This window comes from Ascaphus truei, chromosome 14 (genome assembly GCF_040206685.1).
Source record: "Ascaphus truei isolate aAscTru1 chromosome 14, aAscTru1.hap1, whole genome shotgun sequence".
Lineage (NCBI taxonomy): Eukaryota > Metazoa > Chordata > Amphibia > Anura > Ascaphidae > Ascaphus > Ascaphus truei.
Window position 1 is genome coordinate 40,165,393 of NC_134496.1, and position 21,605 is coordinate 40,186,997.

The window sequence follows — 21,605 nt, forward strand, 5'->3', positions numbered from 1 at the left end:
GGGTGAGAGAGACAGCGAGAGGATGAGAGAGACAGCGAGAGGGTGAGAGAGACAGCGAGAGGGTGAGAGAGACAGCGAGAGGGTGAGAGAGACAGAGAGAGGGTGAGAGAGAGAGAGTGAGAGGGACAGAGGGTGAGAGGGACAGAGGGTGAGAGGGACAGAGGGTGAGAGGGACAGAGGGTGAGAGGGACAGAGGGACAGAGGGACAGAGGGTGAGAGGGACAGAGGGTGAGAGGGACAGAGGGACAGAGAGGGAGACACAGACACGGGTACACACACTGGCACACACACACACACACTGGCACACACACACACACACACTGGTACACACACACACACACACACACACTGGTACACACACACACACACACACACACACACACACACACACTGGTACACACACACTGGTATACACACACACACACTGGTACACACACACACACACACTGGTACACACACACACTGGTACACACACACACTGGTACACACACACTGGTACACACACACACTGGTACACACACACACACACACACACACACGTACACACACACACTGGTACACACACACACTGGTACACACACACACACACTGGTACACACACACACACTGGTACACACACACACACTGGTACACACACACACACACACACACACACACACACACACACACACACTGGTACACACACACACTGGTACATACACACTGGTACATACACACTGGTACACACACACACTGGTACATTCACACAGACACTGGTACACATACAGACACTGGTACACACACACACACACACACACACAGACAGTGGTACACACACACACACACACACACACGAGTACAGACAGAGGCAGCCACGAGCAGGTGGCTCTCCGCCTCCCCCTGCACCCACCCCCGCGCCCATCTCCCACACCTAGGGGGTGGGGGGGGGGATAGGAGCGCCGGGACACAAAGGTAAACTGCCGCCCCCCCTCCCCCGGCGGGCAGCCACGGGTTCCCGGGGCAGAATGGGGGAACACCGCGCAGCCACCACTGCCAGCCCCCGCGCCAATCTACCGAACCAAGGGGACCGGGGGGGGGGGGAGGGAGCGCCAGGACAGGAGGCAACGGATCCAAAACCCACCTCCTATCCCCCCGGGCGGGCAGCGGGGGGAAGACACCGCGCAGAAGAGCCAGGAGCCGCAGGCAGAGACACACACCACGTGTGCTCTGCCGCAGGAAGCGGAAGCCCCGCCCCCAGGCAAGCTGGTCCTGCCCACCGCCCCCAGGCACGCTGGCCCTAACCCCCCCACCCCACCCCACCCCACGGCGCCCTTCCATCAATTCCCACTTGCCGGTCCTTGGTGAAGGATGATGCCGGGGGGCGGGGCTTAATGCCGGGGGGCGGGGCTTAATGCCGGGACCCTGGGGATTGGCCAACAAGGTAGGAAACTGCCGGGGTGAGGCGGCATTAAAAAAAAAAAATACTTACCAGCCGGGCTGCTGCAGTTTCCTCCTCCGCGCCGCCGCCGCCGCAGACTCGCGTACAGCGCACAGTGCACCGCAGCTAATTACTCGCGCACCGCCGGCAACAAAAAAACAAAAAACGGGGACACATTGAGGAATATCCGGGACATTTCCGGTACACACAGAAAACCGGTACAGCTCCCGAAAAACCGGGACTGTACCGGCAAAAGGGGAACGGGTGGTCACCCTAACCATATTGGAAGGTCTGCTCCTTTCATGCAGTACTCCATCTTTGATTACAAAAGTGTAGCCACAAATTGTACTTTTATTATAATCCTTTCTTGTATAAGTTCAGCACCTTTACCATTTTCTAAATCTCATGCTTAATTGACAGTACTTGGAATCTAGGATGTCTAACTAACTATTTTTTTTTAAGTTTGTGTGTGTGTGTGTGTGTGATGGCTGCACTCTCTGTACTGAGCGTCCTAAAGAAGGGGTCTGTGCTAACAGGAAAAAGAAAACCGAAGTATTCTACATATCAGCACTTGACAGAGTATGAGCAAAGTATATGGTGTTTATTGAACCATAACACACGGTTCCTTCTTCACCCCTGAAGAAATGTTGGGTAATCGTGTGTTATGGGTCAATAAACACCCTATACTTTGCTCATACTTTGTGTGTGTATGTATACTGTATATATAATTGTGTGTGTGTGTGTGTGTGTGTGTGTGTGTGTATACACCCATCTATATCTATATCTCTCTCACACATACACAACTAGGCACTCACATATGCGTAGATACAGGTAATAGTAGGGTGCAGACCGTCCTGGTGTCTGCGAGGCAGCACATCTGATAGAGGAAATCAGGACAGGCACTCCAAGATCCAAAGGTGGCATTTAATTTGCACAAGTCCCTGTACCAGCATTATCTGGACCGGTTGATTTTGCTCAGTTTCTGTGATTTCCCATTTTTTTCATTAAGACAAATGTGCTACAAACCCCATAAAGTTTTGACAAAAGAAATGGGGGGGGCGGAGGGGTAACCCCTGTTACACCTGGACATGAGAGTTGGTAATGAGACTGTAACAGACCTAGTGATCCTCATTCGACGTGGGTTCATTTTTCTAGTCTTAGCATGGTGGGCAGTTTTGGTGTATCACGTGTATAGGGTAATGTCAGTGGTTTTGCTGGCTCCAAATGTTGTACAAACGATGAAGCTTTAGGCATATCCTCTAGACCAGCGGTGCGTAAACTGGGGGGCGGGAGATTTGTCTGGGAGGGCGCGGGCGGTTGCAGAGGTCCCGCGCTCTTCCTCCAGGCATTTAAATTAAATACAGGAGGATCGCGTGAGGCCTCTGTAACTAACTTACCGGGTTTCTGAAGAGCTGTAGGGACGCAGTGCCATGCGGAGTGACGTCACACGCCCATCTCCGTGGCAACGGGGTCACGTGACCTCACATGACACCGTGGCGTTATTTGACGCCGCCGAGCAAGGTAAGTGGGGCGAGAGAGCAGGGGGGCACAGCTGAAATAGTTTGCACTCCCCTGCTCTAGACAACATATGCAAAAATAGTCTTTGTAAGTGTTGCCAACCCTATGTTCTAGATGTGGGGTTTGGATTTGTCTATATCTTTATTGGATTTATGTGACTCTCTTGTCTCTTTGAATGGAATTCTTGTAGGAATTCGTATTTCCATGGCAAAATTAGACTCGCTCACACAGAGACCACGGATTGACTCTAATCCTCTCATCTAGGAGCAAGGTGCCAGTTGGAAGCATTTCGCTGGGATGAGGAACGGGTGTAGGCAGCAGGTGGGCTGACCTTGGGTGGATGAAAGGGACATATAAATGTGATGTTCCATGGTGTAGGTAAATTAGCAATGGTATCCAGACAACATTTTGGCTGGAGGACACTGATACAAATACATTTGGTCACAGATGAAAGGGAAATCTATGTATAACTAATTCGGGAACAGGCACTGTAATACACAAAACAGTTGGCTTGCAAGACACTGTAAAATATGAATTCGTGTGGTCACATAAATACATTAAAGATATAGACATATAAAGATTTATAAGGGTGTCCCCCGCATTGTAAAAATGAATTAATCACTAGAATACTTGCCCTATGCAAATCGGTACGATGATGATGATGATGATGATGATGAGAAGATTGGAGAGAAAAGAAAATCATGTCCTTGCTGTTTTTCTGCCTCGCTGAAGCTTGGGTGGGTTACACCCACATCCTGCGGTGGGTTCCTTGTATTTAAGATAAAAATAGAAAATATAATTTTCGGTCTCCACGGAAGGAACTGCTCTGTAATTTAGTTGGAAATACAGTCTGGGTTGTGATTCAGGGAGCACATGGAATTTGTTACGGTTTTATTTAGAGATATATTAGATTTTATTGCAAATATAAAATGCACCAGATTTATTGAAGGAAAAGTGTAATAATTGTAAGAGTTGAGCAGTACTGCTGTCCTCATTCTGAGGAGGGTCATTGAGAGTTTCCACATCCCGTTAGTTTAACTACTTGTTTGCCATTTCCTAACGGTTTGGAGTTGACTACAGGCATACCCCGCTTTAAGGACACTCACTTTAAGTACACTCGCGAGTAAGTACATATCGCCCAATAGGCAAACAGCAGCTCGCGCATGCGCCTGTCAGCACGTCCTGAACAGCAATATCAGCTCACAACCTGTACCGAAGCTGTGCGCAAGCGGAGAGACTATAGAGCCTGTTACACATGCGTTATTTACATCAGTTATGCACGTATATGATGATTGCAGTACAGTACATGCATCGATAAGTGGAAAAAAGGTAGTGCTTCACTTTAAGTACATTTTCGCTTTACATACATGCTCCGGTCCCATTGCGTACGTTAATGCGGGGTATGCCTGTATTACAGAAGTTAATCTGCTTTAGGCTAATGATGGTGTGCCACAAAATATTGGTCTACTTACCAGTGCAGTGGTGGGCAACTCCAATCCTCAATGGCCGCCAACAGGTCAGGTTTTCAGGATATCCATGCTTCAGCTCAGGTAGCTTAATCAGTGGCTCAGTCGAGCCTGCTTCCGCACAGGTGGCTCAGTCTTTGACTTAGCCACTTATTGAGCCGCCAGTGCTGAAGCTGGGATATCTTGAAAACCTAACCTGTTGGTGGCCCTTGAGGACTGGCGTTGGCCGCCCCTGGTCCTATTGGAACAGATGTTACTATAAGTTCTCACTCTTCACAGGAAAACTCAGAGCGCGTTTTATTTTTATTTTTTTAAATAACCAGTATCTCTGGGAATTTTGTGAAGCCCTAATTTATAATAAAATAAGCGACTCCATATATATTTGTGTATGATATGTGTGTGTGTGTGTGTGTGTGTGTGTGTGTGTGTGTGTGTGTGTGTGTGTGTGTGTGTGTGTGTGTGTGTGTGTGTGTGTGTATATACACACACACACACATACACACATATACACACACATACGTAAAATGTTCCAATCGTGCAGACGTTCATATAATGAAATCGGTAAATTTTCAATGTTTCCACTTCCTTGCCGCATGAGCCTACAGTGAGTGCTCCGTTCTCCCACCAAATAATCCAACCGCATCTTCAAGGCAACAATACAAAAGACACAGCACACCAGAAGGGAATAGCAGGTAATTGTGATAAAAAAGCACACACACATATAGCATAGACTTACAATTAAACAAGTAAACGTAGGCTCCACAAGGTCCCGGTGAGAGCTGAGGTCTGTTGAAGTAATTCTGCCAGGACCAGGTCCCCGGACTCGCAGCACTTGGATCTGTGGAGGCTACGCGGCTCAACAGCTGATCCGCTGACTGGCGTCTCCATGTGATGACTTATGGACGCTCCTTCGTGATGACATGTAACATAAAGTGACGAGACCTCAACGCATTTCGCATGTCCAATGTGCTTCATCAGGGGTTAACATCACTGAGGCAGGGTTCTTATATTTATACACGTATCCTTTAAGTGAGGGGTGCGCAAACTTTTCAGTCTGCGTCCCCCTGCCTGCTTCGGTGTCAAATGACGCTGCGGGGTCACGTGATGTCACATTGCCATGGCAACGTGATGTCACGTGACCCCACCGCGTCATCTGATGCTGCGTCGCCATAAAACAAGGTAAGGGAAGTTGCAGAGGCCTCACACGATCCCCCAGCATTTAATTTAAATTCCTTGACGAAGAGCGTGTGGCCTCTAACCACCGCGCCCCCCCTGGAAAATGTTGTGCCCCCCCCCCCCCGTTTGCGCACCCCTGCCTTAAGTGATTAACCAATTAATCAGAGCATGTAATCCATTAGGCGCAGATGTAAACATTACGCACACAAATCAAACCATATAATAATGTACATATGACCAAAGGAGAACATAATCCCTATTAGTGACTATATATAATCTATAAATGTGAAATCATTTTAATTAAATGTGTCCTCAATTAGAACTAGAATTCGTGAATAAAGTGTGATGATGATATGACACTGTCACATCAACGGAAATGAGTTATACACAGGCATACCCCGGTTTAAGGACACTCACTTTTAGTACACTCGCGAGTAAGGACATATTTTGAATAGCCCTATACTCCTGTGTCCGAACGCTCGCTTCGCGAGTACGGATACTTATTCTGCCCTACAGACCGCCGTAGTAGTGACACACTGATTCCCCTCGCCCAATAGGCAAACCGCAGCTCGTGCATGCGCCTGTCAGCACGTCCTGAACAGCAATACCGTCTCCCTGATATCAATTTAGTTACCAGTTGTCTACATTGTGCATCTGATATACTGTTAATCTACGTAACAAACCGACAATTGTGCACGTTTTCATGGCGATTAAGCAAGAAATAAATATGATGAAAAACGAAAAGGGTCCCTTTTTCCGTGTGTGTGTGTGTGTGTGTGTGTGTGTGTGTGTCACACTGTATATATGTGTAAAATTAATAGATATTAAAGTGGTGTGTTTGTCTTTTCATGGTTGTGCTATTGATGATGCATTTGATTTAATCTGTTGGTACATGTGGCTAATTGTAGTGAACTTTGTCCAGGGTGGAGAATGAACAAAGGTTACAAGACATTGACAGGATGGTGCGGCGTCTTAAAGTGTAAGTGGCTTTGGTTTACAGAGTATCGCTCCGGAGACCTGCATCTGTTCTGCAGAGGAGATTTGTGGGATTTTCCTCCTTTAGATTAAATGTAGATAAACGCAGGGATGTTTGACATGGATACCAGAAACAGTAATGCCCGTCATGGCCGATGGGTAAGTATTATAAAATGATTTTCATTGACTTTGATTTTTTTTTATTTAATTTTTTATTTGTTGTTGTTTTTTAATCAGTCTTTGTTCTGATGTATCTTTTTTTAAATTCAAGTGAATTGATGGCGATAGACAAGTAAAAACAAAAACCCATTTCGTAGAATTCCTAGTGGCCTGAAAGCCAGAACGCAAGTGTCCAGATTGAAGGAGACTCCAAGGTGGCAGAAACTGTGGAAGGGGGGGGGGTTCCTTTGCGTGACGGAATCGGGTAGCACGAGACTCGGAACCAACGGAACATTTGGAAACCTAGAATACTGTGTACAATTTGGATATAATGCAACAATTTAGCAGCGGATTCTGTAGTTCTAGCCTGACTTCAGGGAAATGTATCTAAAAGCAAAACCACTTTTTAAATGGCTGTCTCTTTGCTGCCTTGATCTTTAAGTGGAACTAATCAAGCACGAGCATAATGCAATCATTTGTACTTTGGACGTATAACTGAAAATATTGGTTGATCATAGTTCTATTATTCTGCTCCAACAAGGTAAGTTTTATTTCACTTACATTATGATTAGAGACTCCTGGTACATATTTTACCAGTGCATGACTACCACTTGAATTTGCATTAAAAGAAAGATGTAATAATGTTATCTAGGCAGCAGCCAATCTGGGCTTCCGCTGCTCACATGGGTGATGACAGGTAATGTCTATAGTACAAACCTTTATTCTTGCCCTGCTCGCTGAACCCAAGTACATGGTTTGCGAAGTAAAAAGTCATTGAGTTTATATGAGGCTGCCAATTCTGTATTTTTTATTTTTAAGACAGTGCATTAAAAGATAGGTGGTTACAAAATAGAAACAGATTACAGGTACAGAATAAACTTGCAGGGGTGGACAAAAATATTAAATATTTAGGAGGCAAACACATTTTTTTTTTTAGAAGTCAGTGTTCTAAGCGTAGGGGTGGGTTCCCCCCTTTATCCCCCATCCGTCAGTGCCAGGGTGTGTGTTTGTGACACATGCTCCTCCCCTCTCCCCTGGCCACAGTGTACATTGAGAGCAGGGGCGGGTAGAGTACTGGAGCACTCTGACTAGCTTCACCCCCAGCCCTCTTGCCATCTCCTCCTCTCCACCCCCCCCCCCCCTTCTACTTCCTAAGTGATCCGGTCTTATCTGACCTGTCAATCACCGCTGCACCAGTAAGGTTGGTGATTGACAGGTCAGTCATTATTGTATCACCTGAGGCTTGTGTGTTCCAACCATTTATACACTGCAGCTATTCCCACAACACATACTTTAGGGAGCAATACCTTTTTACAGAGTTTTAATTTTAAAGCTGTAATAAATGACTGCAGCATAGCTCGCTCAAGAAATAGTCCCTGAAAGATTTGACGAGATGGGTAACTGTTATGAGGTTATAATGAAAACTATGCCAGATCGTACTCCTGACTAGATGCTGGCTCCACTCATTTGTTCAGGAAGGTTTCACGCCAGTGTGGCTCAGCTCTAAATGGGATAAGTAGGTCTCTCTATGGTAACCATTTCGAATCACGTGCTCTTACCTATGGGTTCATCTGTCGGGAGCTCTACGTAAAATGTGAGTTTTGCAAAGCACCCATACTGTAGGACTGCTTAATACAGCAATTCTAGTGTGACCAGTAGATGGTACTGCGGGTGCATATCATTGTTAGAGCAAAGGTAACTTCTTCCAAGCACTTTACTTTATTTTCACATACTGGGTTTAGCAACTGAAGGAAATCGAGGAACGCTTGGAAGGCCTGAATCCCGTACGTAGCCTTCGTCCTCGTCCACCCTCCCCCCCTTTAATATGTGCATCAATACAATCCACACAACGATAATTAGCTAAGTTGCCAATCAATCTGTTCTCCTGTAATCAATCAGCGAAGATTCGGCTTGGGGGTTCACTAAATGGCTGTCAGTGCAGCAGAAGAGGACTAAAGATGCAATGTTCTATGGGGAAGATCTTGTGACCAGGCAGTCACTAGATACAATTTGTGCACTGCTAAAGAGAGGGCAGGGCTCAAAAAGGGGTGTGCCAGAGCCCGTTTCAGAAGAGGAAGGGGATGTGACTTTGTAAATGGTTGCTATAGAAATAAAAAAGCTTGTTACATTATAATACATTAAAAAAAGGCATTCAGAGTTATTTAAAAAAAAAATGCTACAAGTATTTTCTCATAGTACAGAACTGATTTATTTGAAAAAACAAAACAAATCACATGCAGGATATTGCATTGTCTGCAGCTTTAAAATTGTATCCAGTTACTTTTTATTGTATATTTTGCAAATTTTCCAATAAATCAAAACATATATGCAAGATTCTACAGAGAACTGCAGGGATCAGATGAGCGACGGTACAATAATACCCGTTTATTAAGTTTCAATAATTTGGTGTACATCAAATAAAAAAAATCCCACTTGTGAGCACTTTCACATGTCTGCAGCCCTGCCTTTCCCCATTATCTCTTGGCATACAGTGCTTCCATTGCAGCCAGGGATTCTGGGTAATGACCGGCAAATTAGCACACAGTCACAATAATTTGTTGGCACTCTTAAATCCAGTATGTATCTGGAAAACCATAACTCCATAACATCTACAATAAGTACGTGCCACACTCACATGGTGCCAAGAAAGCTTTGCTAAGGATACTGTAAGTGATATAGATAAGGATAAGATGAGCGATAGGCTCAGCTCAGACCTCAGCAGAGCAAATCTAAAGTGCCCACTCGCCTCATTTCTGTATCCAGTTATTTTTAGGGAGGAAAGCTACCCGATATCTCACACACACAATACCTTCACAAACTCTACAGCTATATAGACGAAATGTGAGCTAATTACCAGACTTTGTTTTATTTTAATTGTCTGAATAGATTTATTTTTTTAAGATATACTGTATATTGCATGCACCTTTTTTTTTTTTTTTTTTTTTTTTTTTTTTTTTTAAAAACCACAGGCACTGAGCAGAATTATTTAGGCCTCGTTCAGGGTGCCTGCTTCACGACGTAGCGCGCGTACGTTCAAAACAAAGTATTTAAAGTCAATATCAGTTGTCAGGGTAGAAGCTACCCTGTTGCCGAAGTACGGAGTTGACGCTTGCTACAGTTTGCATAAACAACTCAAGTTGTTTTTTCAAGCTGCAGCAGCGTCACTGGTACTTTGGCAGCCAATCAAATCATTCTTGAAAATGATTTGAACATAGCAACACCCATCCCTAAGCTGCTGTCTGTAGCCCCGCCTCCTCAACGCTAGCAAAGGTCTGCAGGGGATGATGTGCACACATCGCCCAGCAGACTGACGCGCGCACACGCGGACGCGCGCCCTCCACCTCCTGTCTCTGCCACCCTGAACAAGACCTCACAGGCTAAAGCTGTTTTAACTCCACCCCAACAAACATCCCATTGGTAGATGAATAAATGTAAATATAAAATACCGCTTTCAATTTTGTTTTAAGTGGACTATAAGCTGAATTTGCAAATGTTTCTTAGGATTTTTCATGTTTGGGGACTTGACCACCCCTTGGAATATTTTTTTTTTGATGTAAGTATAAAGTTTTTAGCAGCACCTGAAATGAAGTATAGAAAAAATAATAAATGTGAACTGTAGTGCACGGGAACAGGGAGGGACCCTAATTCCCTTCAAAGTGACAGTATCTAACATAGGAGAGTTCCCAGCACTCAAACATGAATATAATTGCAACAACATTTGTCAATGAAAATAAGATTTTACTTGTATATCAAATATTAAATGAAGCAAACATCCACACATAACAGTGATGGTAATGTTCAAGCTGAATAATACATCACTAGTAGGCAGTACAGGCATACCCCGGTTTAAGGACACTCGCTTTAAGCGCTATGTACATTAATGGCGCTATATAAATAAAGACATACAATACAATACAAATACAATAAGGACATATCGCCCAATAGGCAAACGGCAGCTCGTGCATGCGCCTGTCAGCACGTCCTGAACAGCAATACCTGCTCCTTACCTGTACCGAAGCTGTGCGCAAGCGGGGAGACTAGAGCCCGTTACAAATGCGTTATTTACATCAGTTATGCACGTATATGACGATTGCAGTACAGTACATGCATCCATAAGTGGGAAAAGGTAGTGCTTCACTTTAAGTACATTTTCGCTTTACATACATGCTCCGGTCCCATTGCGTACGTTAATGCGGGGTATGCCTGTACTTAACATTACTCGTACAGCACATAAAATATGGTGGGCAAAAGGGTGGGGATGCACTGGGAAGGGGAGACACAGTAAGGGTAGACAAGGGGAGGGAGAGGAGCGGAAAACAGAAGGGGGGCAACGTTTCAGGGCTCCTAGCCCCATCTGGCCCGTTCCCCAAGACCAATCACTTTGAAAAAACTTGAAAAAAATGTATATGAAAAAGCAAATATGCAAGAAATGGTGGCCGTGTATTACTCACATTTTCTCTAGAGTAGTTCTATGAAGGAAGTCTTGGAACTTATCGAATTTGTTGAATGTTGAGGACAGAACTGTGTGATCTTATTAGTTATTCTGATTGCATCATTTAAAGAACGTCTTAATTAAACACTGAAACATAATAGACCGAGTATTTCTGGTTGACTGCCCTTAACCAGCCGAGCAGTATACATTAGTCTTAAATAATTCAAGGCTTATGTGTCTGGCTCCTACACTGCAAAAAGCAAGCAAGAGATAAACATGAAATAGAACCAAATTTCGTTACTGTAATTTGCTTAATTAGACTGTAATGGAGGACCATGTGTGCTACGGAACAAAAAAACATAAATGAAAAATAAAATTAAAATGAACAAATTGTTGGCTAGAAATGATATCTTTGACTACGGATTTTTTTAAAAACAACACTGTTTCTGAATATGCCGCTTGATTTTCTTGTCCTTGGTGAGCGTATGGTATAAAACGTTACATGGCTTAAGCCGTCTCCTCTTCATTCATCTTCCCTTTCTCCCTATGTGCAGCTGTTAACAGTGCACAAACGGCTATTCAAGTGAACGAAGAGAAATAGATTAACTGTGCATTCATTTCCCCCCTGTGTATCCTTGCTCTGTTGTTGCATTGTAGATCTGCCTCTACCACCAATACCTATAGTCTTTTCCCCTACATCTATTAAACGATGTAGGGGATTTAGCAGTGCACCAATTGTATCTAGTGTCTGCCTGGTCACATGATCTTCCCCACAGAACTCTGCATCTTTGGTCCTCTTCTGTTGCACGACAGCCATTTAGTGAACCCCCGAGCCGAATCTTCGCCGATCACTCACAGGAGAACGGATCGATCAGCAATTTAGCTAGTTACTTATCATTGTGTGGATTGTATTGATGCGCATATTAAAGGGGAACATTTTTAATTAAAAAAAAAAAACGCAGCTTGGACTGCTGCTTTGACATCGTAATTAAAAGTTGATCCTATTGTCTAAAAATAGTTTTGCAAAAAAAGATGGCTACTGAGTAGTAGTAGTAATGAGCAATTAATCACTTGTATAACATCCCTGGGGGGCAGGAGGGTATCAGAACCACGATCCAAACTGTGACGTAACTGGAAAGGGGAGACCGTCCCAGTTATGATTTCCCATTCTGAATTGCATGTTTGGTGGTGTTATTCACCACAGGTTTGTATACATTTGTGGGTAGCTCACAAGAGCAGGATTAAGGCTGCGCTTATAGTGCCTGGCGAAGGCGTCGCGCCAAAACAAATACATTGGATCCGTCGCATGCGCTTATAGTAAGCACGACGGTGACGGAGCTACAGAAATTTTTTTGAAGCCATTGAAATTTTGATTTTGGGAGAGAAAGTCGCCACATGTGACTGTCTGTACACCAATCACAGAGCGCCTACTGCACTCTGCCCGTCCCCTTCGTGACGTCACTGGCCGTGTCGCTAGCGACATCGCTCCAAACTAAATTGCAACTTTCGCCAGTGGCGATGGGTGACGTCATCGGTCGCGTCGCCGTCACTATAAACGCGGCTTAAGGTAGTGTATTAACGCACACAGACCAAACGCAATTACTGTTCGGGGCGATCTGACGAAGGGGCAGTTGCTCTGAAACTATTATTCTGCTGTATTTATTTTGTATTTACATGCTTTAAGTAAACTTCACTTTAGCAATAATGGCCTTTTGCTTTTGTGATATATGTATGGTTAGATACTGTGGCAGGTCTACTCTGTATGTCTAACCACCAGCAATATATATTCGGAGTGTGGAGTCATTTCCTTCACCCTTTTACAGTAGATCACAAGAGATACATTACTTTAAAAAAAAGTGAATCTGTGGGCAGGACGGTTTCATTCTGAGGAGTAGAATCGTGAGTGTTCTTCAGATGTTCTGGAGGTACTTTGGTTCCACCTCGCTTCACAGAACGCAGCCTTGTAAAGGACCATCGTGCAATCCTTTATTTTATATTAGGGATGCTAAACTTTATCTGTCAGCCCTGATAACTTCAACATATAAACCACTTCTTAATTATCTCCTTTAATAAGGTCTGAGTCTTTAACTAGTTGAGAGGTGGCCAACTCCAGTCCCAAGGGCCACCAACATGTCAGGATCTCCCTGCTTCAGCACAGGTGGCTCAATCATTATGACTGAGCCACTGATTGAGCCCCCTGTGCTGAAGCAGGGATATCCCTAATACCTGGCCTGTTGGCGGCCCTTGAGGACTAGAGTTGGCCACCCCTGGAATGGTCCCTAATGAAAGAAGTAGTGGTTATAGGGTAAACTATTTTTCAGAGTTTGGTTTTTAAGATCAAATTTGCAAGGCTATTATCACTGCTTAACCTATGAAATAACCATTCCGATGCTTACCTGGAACTGAGGCATGAAGCAGAAGTTGATACTGTGTTAATTAAACATTCAACAGATGTACATGTTATATATAAATAAGCAGGTAGGTTATATGAATATTATGCTTTGTGTGTTATGAGGAAGGGCTAGTATTGTTTGCCTTTCCTGATCCATTCTTCAAAACATCATCATTCAGTTATAAAACTGCGTATTTCCATATACTGAACGTGAACATGTTAATGGATCTGTTGAGTCTTTAGCTTAAGGCAGCGCAAATAACCCATTATAGGACTGCTCTTTTATACATCCACACGACTTGACTGCCTTTTGATATTGGTTTCTCGTGTTGGGTTCAAGGGTGGAACGCAGAGTAAAAAGGGAATGACCTCATAAGAATGTATAAAATCTGACTGAAAACTCGAATGACTTCATTATGTTGAGTTGTGTATACCAGACATCATTAGTCATTTCCTTGAATAACGATTATGTAACTGGCTAAAGAGAAGTAATAGATGACTCATTTACTTTTTCCGAACCATGAGTGTCTGTCATTCTACTGCGTTGGCTGTATTGTTTGTGAATAGTCATAGTATTAGGAAATTAACTGTTCATGTTAAGGAGGGGCTCAGTGAGTAAAGACACTGACTGGCACAGAGTTTCAATTCCCGGTGTCGGCTCCTCGTGACCTTGGGCAAGTCACTTTATCTCCCTGTGCCTCAGGCACCAAAAACATAGAGTGTAAGCTACATGGGGCAGGGACCTGTGCCTGCAAAAATGTATATGTAAAGCGCTATGTAAAACTAGCAGCGCTATACATGAACATGCTATTATTATTATTAGGTGCAGTCACAGTTTTTAGCACAAACCCTTTGCTTTCCTTTTATCCCCCCGGTCCATGGGATTATTGTGAAATTCTCACAAAATGATAATTTTTTGAGAAATCTCAAAGGAAATTATATTTGGTGGAACGTGTGAAAATGCATAACATTGGAAATGTTGTTTAAAGTCAGAAGGCAGTTTTTGTTTTTTAAAGTCACTACAAGTTTAATAATTATTTTCTACAGCTTCATCACTGTGTGACATACTGTATATTTGCATTCAGAACCTCAAATTCTAAAGCGATTTAAATTATATTTTTAACTAAAGTTTGGAATTGTAGGGAGTTTATTAGATTTCTAGACTTTATTGCAACTCCAGTTCATATTAGTATGTGCACGTACATCTTTACATGATCAGTGCCGCTAAGCAAGATATATTGAAGATCTAATAAAGTGGAAACATTACTCGGCGGTTCCTCAAGATCCGTCCTCAACAGCAATCACTGGCCCAAATGTTCAGGGCAATACGAACTGAGCAAGTTGACTTGGTAATAATTAGAGCTGGTTCATGAAATGTTTATTGGAGAAATCTTGAAGACCTGTTGGTTGTTCTTGAGAACGGAGCCTGAGCAGCTCTGCACTAAGCCTTAGGCTAAGGCCCCGCTCCCTCAGTCAGCGCGCCCGCACTGCAGACAGGCGGGGCGCTGACAGACACAGACCGCGATATATGGTCTGTAGGGAGCGGGAGCCGGAGCGGGAGGGGGGCGGGAATGGGAGTCTTGAGCGGGAGGGGGGCGTGGCTTGAGCGGAGGGACCCGCTACTCTCCCCCCCCCCCCCCTCCACGGGCTCGGGCTGGAGCTGCTGATGGAAGGTAATCAAAAGCAACACACACACGCAGGCACTCATACACACACACGCAGGCACTCGTATACACACACACACAGGCAGGCACTCACGCACTCAGACACACACATACACAAACACAGACACAGACAGGCACTCACGCTGCTTTCCCTCCACACTCCTCCCCGCTCCCCGAAGCCTCTCCTCCTCCCGAAGCCTCCCCTCCTCATTGGCTCACAGCCACACCACGTGACGCGTCGACGCTAGGGATTACAATTCTCTTGTATCCCGTAGCGGCTGACGCGTCACAGCGTGTAGTGAGCTGTGCAGCCAGGGGGGACCGGGACCGGCTGGATTGCCCTGCTGGTGGGGAACTCTCGTGTGGCCGCCCGCGCCGCCGGGCGCAGCGGGTCCCAGGCCTAACACAATCCTCTGCTGGTTCTAACGTATGTGTAGTCATTTCTTTGAGCTTGGGCTAGACCTGGGGTCCACCGACTTCTGAATGGGGAAGGGTTTGTTAATCCAGTGTTTTCTTTACCCTTATCCCATCCTGTCCTTATCAGAGTACCAGTAAAGATAAGGGGGGGGGGGGGAACTCTGGCTGTAAAATCACACAGTGACATCCCACAAAAGGGAGCCGCCAGTGGAAATCAAACCCTTCCCAAGTCTCACTTTACGAAAATACATTGAAAGTACTCTTGGGTGTCAGATAAGGGGACAAGTATCATATTAAAGCAGCAGTCGAAGCTGCCGTTTTTTTTTTAATTGAAAATTTCCTCCCTTTAATATGTGCATCAATACAATCCACACAATGATTAGTAATTAGCGAAGTTGCCAATTGATCTGCGAAGATTCTGCTTGGGGGTTCACTAAATGGCTGCCAGTGCAGCAGAAGAGGACCAAAGATGCAAAGTTCTGTGGGGAAGATCATGTGACCAGGCAGTGACTAGATACAATTGGTGCACTGCGAGAGAGAGGGAAGGGCTCAAAAAGGGGTGTGCCAGAGCCTGTTTCAGAAGAGGAAGGGCATGTGACTTTGTAAATGGTTGCCATATAAACAAAAAATGCTTTACATTATAATACATTAAAAGTGACATTCAGAGTTGTTTAAAAAAACTGCTACAAGTATTTTCTCATACTACAGAACTAATTTTTTTTTTTTTTAAACCATGTAGGATATTGCTTGGTCTGCAGCTTTATCCCCCTTAAAGATGTCGCTGGAATTAGTTCACTTTGGTGCTAGGAGGGATTGCCCCTTTAAATATTCACTACCATTCGTTCACTTGTGTCCTCTGCATTCTAAGCATTCCACAGCACTGTTATCAGACAGAACATACTCTGGTTTGTTTTACTTGCACTGTGTTTGCAGAATACTGACACTAGGCCCTAGTGGAGCCAATGGGAGGGCTGCAATGCTAAGGCCCCACAGTGACGGGTGAACTGCCACTGAAAGGGTTGTTATTCAGGGTAGATTATACTTGATAGGAATGTGTGTGCGCGCAGTTCCCGAAGCCAGGATCGTCTGCGAAAGGCTGAAGGGAACTGACAATCTTGCTGTATATGTTGTGAAGAGCGCCAGCTGATTTTGATTGGCGGGACACCGTATGTTGGCACTGGGTTACTAATTAATGCATCTGGATTTTAAAGACTTCTTTTTTTACATTCTAATTCCCTGTATTATTATTTTTTTGGCGAGGGTATTTTTGTACCTAACTGCTGCTGCCACGGGGAGAAAAAACCTGTGACGGTCAGAAATGATTACAGTATAATAAAGAGCTATGAACTGTAGAAAGCAAAGGCCAGAGGATGCCAGGCTGGTTATATAATGTAGCGAGTGGCTTTTACATACTCTGAATATGTGCAATTAAGTCATTAGATGCTTTTTGAAAAGTTCTTCTCTGCTCTCCCTGAAAAGCAATTTTGTTTTTAAAGTTTACTTTTATGCTTATATTCCCTAATTCAGCTGTGCTGCACCAATAGTGGTTTGAATTTTCATCTTTGTATTATCAGACACTGTTAAACTACATTGTCTTTCTTTCTTTCTCTAATACTACATAACTGATTTATTTAAAAAGAAACATTTCATGTGTTATGCCTCTTATTTGCAGTTCTTTGAGACTGTAGGAGTGGTAAGCCTTGAATTGTGTGTAATATTTCTGCCCCTAATGGTTTATTCTTATATAACGCTGTGTGTGCAGCTCTGTATATAGCGGCACAAGAATCCCCAGCACTGACCATTTTAATCTTGGTATATAAAATAACATGCCCAAAGTCTGTCTCAGTCTTGTTGTTCACTCACAAGGCAGCGCTGCCCCTGTTATTTGTAATGATTTCTCCTACAATGGTAGAATTCATACTGTTTCGTTTTCAATACGTAAGTAATGCAACTAAAAATAAACGTTGACATTCTCCCTTGAAATGGCTAAATCGGTCATCCTTTCCTGTTATTTAGGAATGTAAGTTCCTATGCTGCAGGCTGGTCATTCAGAGAAAGGGTTACTGCAGGGGGGGCTAACTGCAGTCCTCAAGGGCCACCAACAGGTCAGGTTTTCAGGATATCCAAGAGCCACTGATTGAGCCACCTGTGCTGCAGCAGGGATATCCTGAAAACCTGACCTGTTGGTGGCCTTTGAGGACTGCAGTTGGCCACCCCTGGGAACTGCGACTCCCAGAAGCCAAGATGCACTTTACATAGGAAGGGATGCACCCGTGAACAGTGACCCCAAACTGCAGAACTACTGCTGTAGGGCTGTATAAAAATGTGTTGTCATGAAAAAATGCCATCAAATAAATTATCTTTCTGTGCTGCTGTTTTTAGGTTATCTCATTTACACAGCCAAACAGATGCTAAGGTAACATGTAAGAATGTATTCATAAAGGCTGACATTGGAATGTGTGTGTGTGTGTGTGTGTGTGTGTGTGTGTGTGTGTGTGTGTGTGTGTGTGTGTGTGTGTGTGTGTGTGTGTGTGTGTGTGTGTGTGTGTGTGTGTGTGTGTGTGTGTGTGTGTGTGTGTGTGTGTGTGTGTGTGTGTGTGTGTGTGTGTGTGTGTGTGTGTGTGTTTTATTTTCCACATCAGTTAACTGCCTTCATACAGCCCCAGAAGGTCACACCAGCCTCCTTTGTATCTCTAATATAATTGGCCAATTGTGTCCATGATAGGCGAGACCCCCTCCCCCAACTAGACGTTATTATTAAGCCTGATCGCCCGCTTCCCCGAGGAGAACCCGCTCTGCTCCGCTTCTGTGGGAAAAGCCGTGCTATTGCGCAGGCTGAAGCAGCAGAAGCAGCATCCATTTTAATCTGCAGAAAGCCTCTCGCCTAACCAGGGCGTTTTTCTCTCCTCCTCCTCCTCCTCTTCAGTGGCTGTAATTGCTTTTTTTTTTTCCCCTCGCTAATCTATTCCTGGTTTTGGTATCCTCTTTCTGTATGATGCACTGAGATGGTACACCAAGAAAGCTTTGCGTACCAGGTAAGCATGAAGCATTTCACCCCAGGCCTTTACGTTGCAATGAAACAGAAATGGTTTGCTTCGTGCAACACAGACTCTCTGCTCCTATCTTCCCTGCTTTCCTTTCCAATAGGTACCTGCTTCCCCCCCCAACCTCCCTCCTCGTGATGAATTAAATTCCTGGTGAAAATATTTAGATTTTCATGCAGGAATACCACCCATACATACCTGTATTTTGTTACTAGGTCTTGTTTGATAGATGATAAAAAAATGATTTATTGGCAGGGGGTAACTTTATGGACATTCTAGCACATGATGCTACAATCACATATTATTTAGTAATATTGATGCATGCAGTATGTTGTTGAAAATGAAATGCTTTTTTATTTTAGAAGACTGTAATACATTGTCACATGTATTGATGTATAATTCTATGGCATCGATGTGTAATTAAGCCTTAAACATGGTAACAATATGTAGTTAGTATTTTTCAGTAAAAGGTCTTATTTGGAAAGGGCGTGTTGTAGAAATGCAATTTTTTTTAGATTGTGTTCTGATTTCACATTGATTGTTTTGGGCCTTTTATACTATTCATGGAAAATGCATTTTGCCCAAATACTTCCAATTCCCCATGTAGGAGCCCACGCAACAGCTGTTTAAAATTATTCAAATTGTTACCATTAAATGCTTTAAGCTGCAAATATTTTTTATTTATTTTTTATTTTCTCCATCTAAAATCAGATGAGCGCAGAGAGACAGAAAGCGGATACACTAATCACACCACTTAGATCATTTAAATATTCATATAAAAGCCCGCAAATGGGACTTGTCACCGTACTTCATGTACACCACCTCTTTCCTTCTCAAGCTTACAGGGAATCTAGGTCACGTTTAAGCATCATAGATGTCATCTGCTGAGGGCTGAAGTCAGTACGATAAGGGGGGTTCTGGTCCCCAAAAATTGCATGTGATAGGAAAAATGCACATTTTTATTAGTAGGACTTAGTTGGAGTCCATGAGAGATACAGTATCTTGTGCTAGGAATATTTTAAATGATGAAACCAACATCTAACAGGAAAAAGATGGTCCTGGGAGAGGTGCGTAAGGTGTTACCGCCCCAGTGCAGCTAGCCAAGATGGATTTCTGCTGTAGACCTGCTGATACTATAAAACAGGCGTGCTCAACGCCAGTCCTCAAGCCCCCCTCAACAGGTCAGGTTTTCAGGATATCCCAGCTTCAGCACAGGTGGCTCAATCAGAGGCTCAGTCTTTGACTGAGCCTCTGATTGAGCTGCCTGTGCTGAAGCAGGGACTGATTGAGCCACCTGTGCTGAAGCTGGGATATCCTGAAAACCTGACCTGTTGAGGGGGGGGGAGGGGGCTTGTGGACTTGAGTTGAGCACCCATGCTATAATACAGTCAGGTGTTAGTAGATGAATCATTTGATCCCCTTCAGGGCTTTGCTGTCGCACTGGGGACAAAACGGTACAGATTCTGTACTCTTCCCCCTTTTCACTCTATTTGCATCAGTGAGCAATTGAATGATTTATATGGAGGAGTTATTAGAGAGTTAAAATTCAACCCCTTATTTCAGGAAGCAGCCAATTCAGCCTACCCCCCCCCCCCCCCCCTCTCTAACGATTCATTTCTAATTTGAACAGGGGGGTTCAGAGCTAAACTGCTCTGTTTTTAGCTTCGGGACACCCCAGCTTCCGAGATACTTACTGGTTTAGTGGCTGGTGTTTAGGAAAATCAAAGTGGCCACACGACCCCACAGCTCCCATCGGCCTGTAGGAAGCCGCCATGTTATCAAGGCAGTGATGTCGCCGCTTCTGATTGGGCGACCATTTAAATGTCCAGGCAGCTAAACTGGTAACCAGGCCATTCCCAGCGCTAAAAATAGCTCTGGAGGACCCCCGGTTTAAGTGATGTGAAAATAAAAACTAATAATATTAACTCTGCAGATTTGCAGCTTCAGGTAGATTTCAGAAACATTTTCAGCTGACTTCAGGTAGTCCTCGTTATCCAAAGATTCACTTTACAACGAATGGCATATCCGACGCTTTACAATGCAACCCTATGGGCCCTTTTTCGCTGCCGGAATGCGTTATCCGACGCTCACCGCCACTGATTAACATGGGACTCACTTTACAACGGTTTCACTATCCAATGCTACTTCTAGAACGGATTCCGTTGGATAACCGAGGACTGCCTGAATTTAAAATCACAAACTTGCACACATAGCTGCACTGAATATTTGGGCATTTCCATAAGCAGTCAGGAAAACGATTTCTGATGGGAAGTGTTCTGCTATTATAGCTGTCACTGCTAGACCACACGTACAGAACCCCCAATCTTCTGTAAGCTCATAACCTATGGTTGTCACAGCAGATTGTGCATTAATTATGCCAGGGGGCTCAACTCCAGACCTCAAGACCCCCACCAACAGGTCAGGTTTTCAGGAGGATAACCCAGCTTCAGCACATGTGGCTCAATCAAAGGCTCAGTCAAAGACTGATGAAGCAGGGATATCCTAAAAACCTGACCTGTTGAGTGGGCTTGAGGACTGGCGTTGAGCACCCCTGAATTATGCCGCAGATGTGGATCTCGGGGGTGACCAGTTTAAGGCATATTTCGGGCAGAAAAAAGGTAAGGCACCTGGAAGTTCATACATTTGTATTAGCGCAGACATATGTTTCTTCTCTCCTATAATTTGACCCTGTATACTCCATCCTAGGCAAGAACATGCATTTTTAAGATATGCATATGACAACAAATTCAATTAAATTAGAAGAGCCGATTACTGTAGAACATAATAAAGGCAAACTATATTAAAGCTGCAATTTCCCCCAGAAGCCTATGTGAGTTTAACTCGTATAATGCTAGTGTCTTTCATCTGAGCGTGTACTGCATGTGTTTGCAGTGTTCGGAAACATCATTTCTTTAACGTCTAGCCTCTGAAGTTACCATGGTAAC

At 44.2% G+C, this 21,605-nt stretch overlaps 1 protein-coding gene across 6 annotated transcripts in view; it reads left to right on the forward strand.

Moving 5' to 3' along the window:
* SCHIP1 (schwannomin interacting protein 1) overlaps positions 1 to 21,605 on the forward strand; it is a 236,336-nt gene that overhangs the window by 192,490 nt on the left and 22,241 nt on the right. The window contains exon 1 of one of the 6 annotated variants that reach the window (XM_075570583.1): positions 6,569 to 6,711. The exons of 4 other annotated variants lie outside the window; for them this stretch is intronic. In XM_075570583.1, coding sequence (XP_075426698.1) covers positions 6,664 to 6,711 — 48 coding nt within the window. In that variant the 5' untranslated portion in view covers positions 6,569 to 6,663. Of the gene's footprint in view, positions 1 to 6,568; positions 6,712 to 18,384; positions 18,652 to 21,605 lie in introns of those variants that run through there. One more of the 6 variants, XM_075570584.1, reaches the window with a different exon arrangement.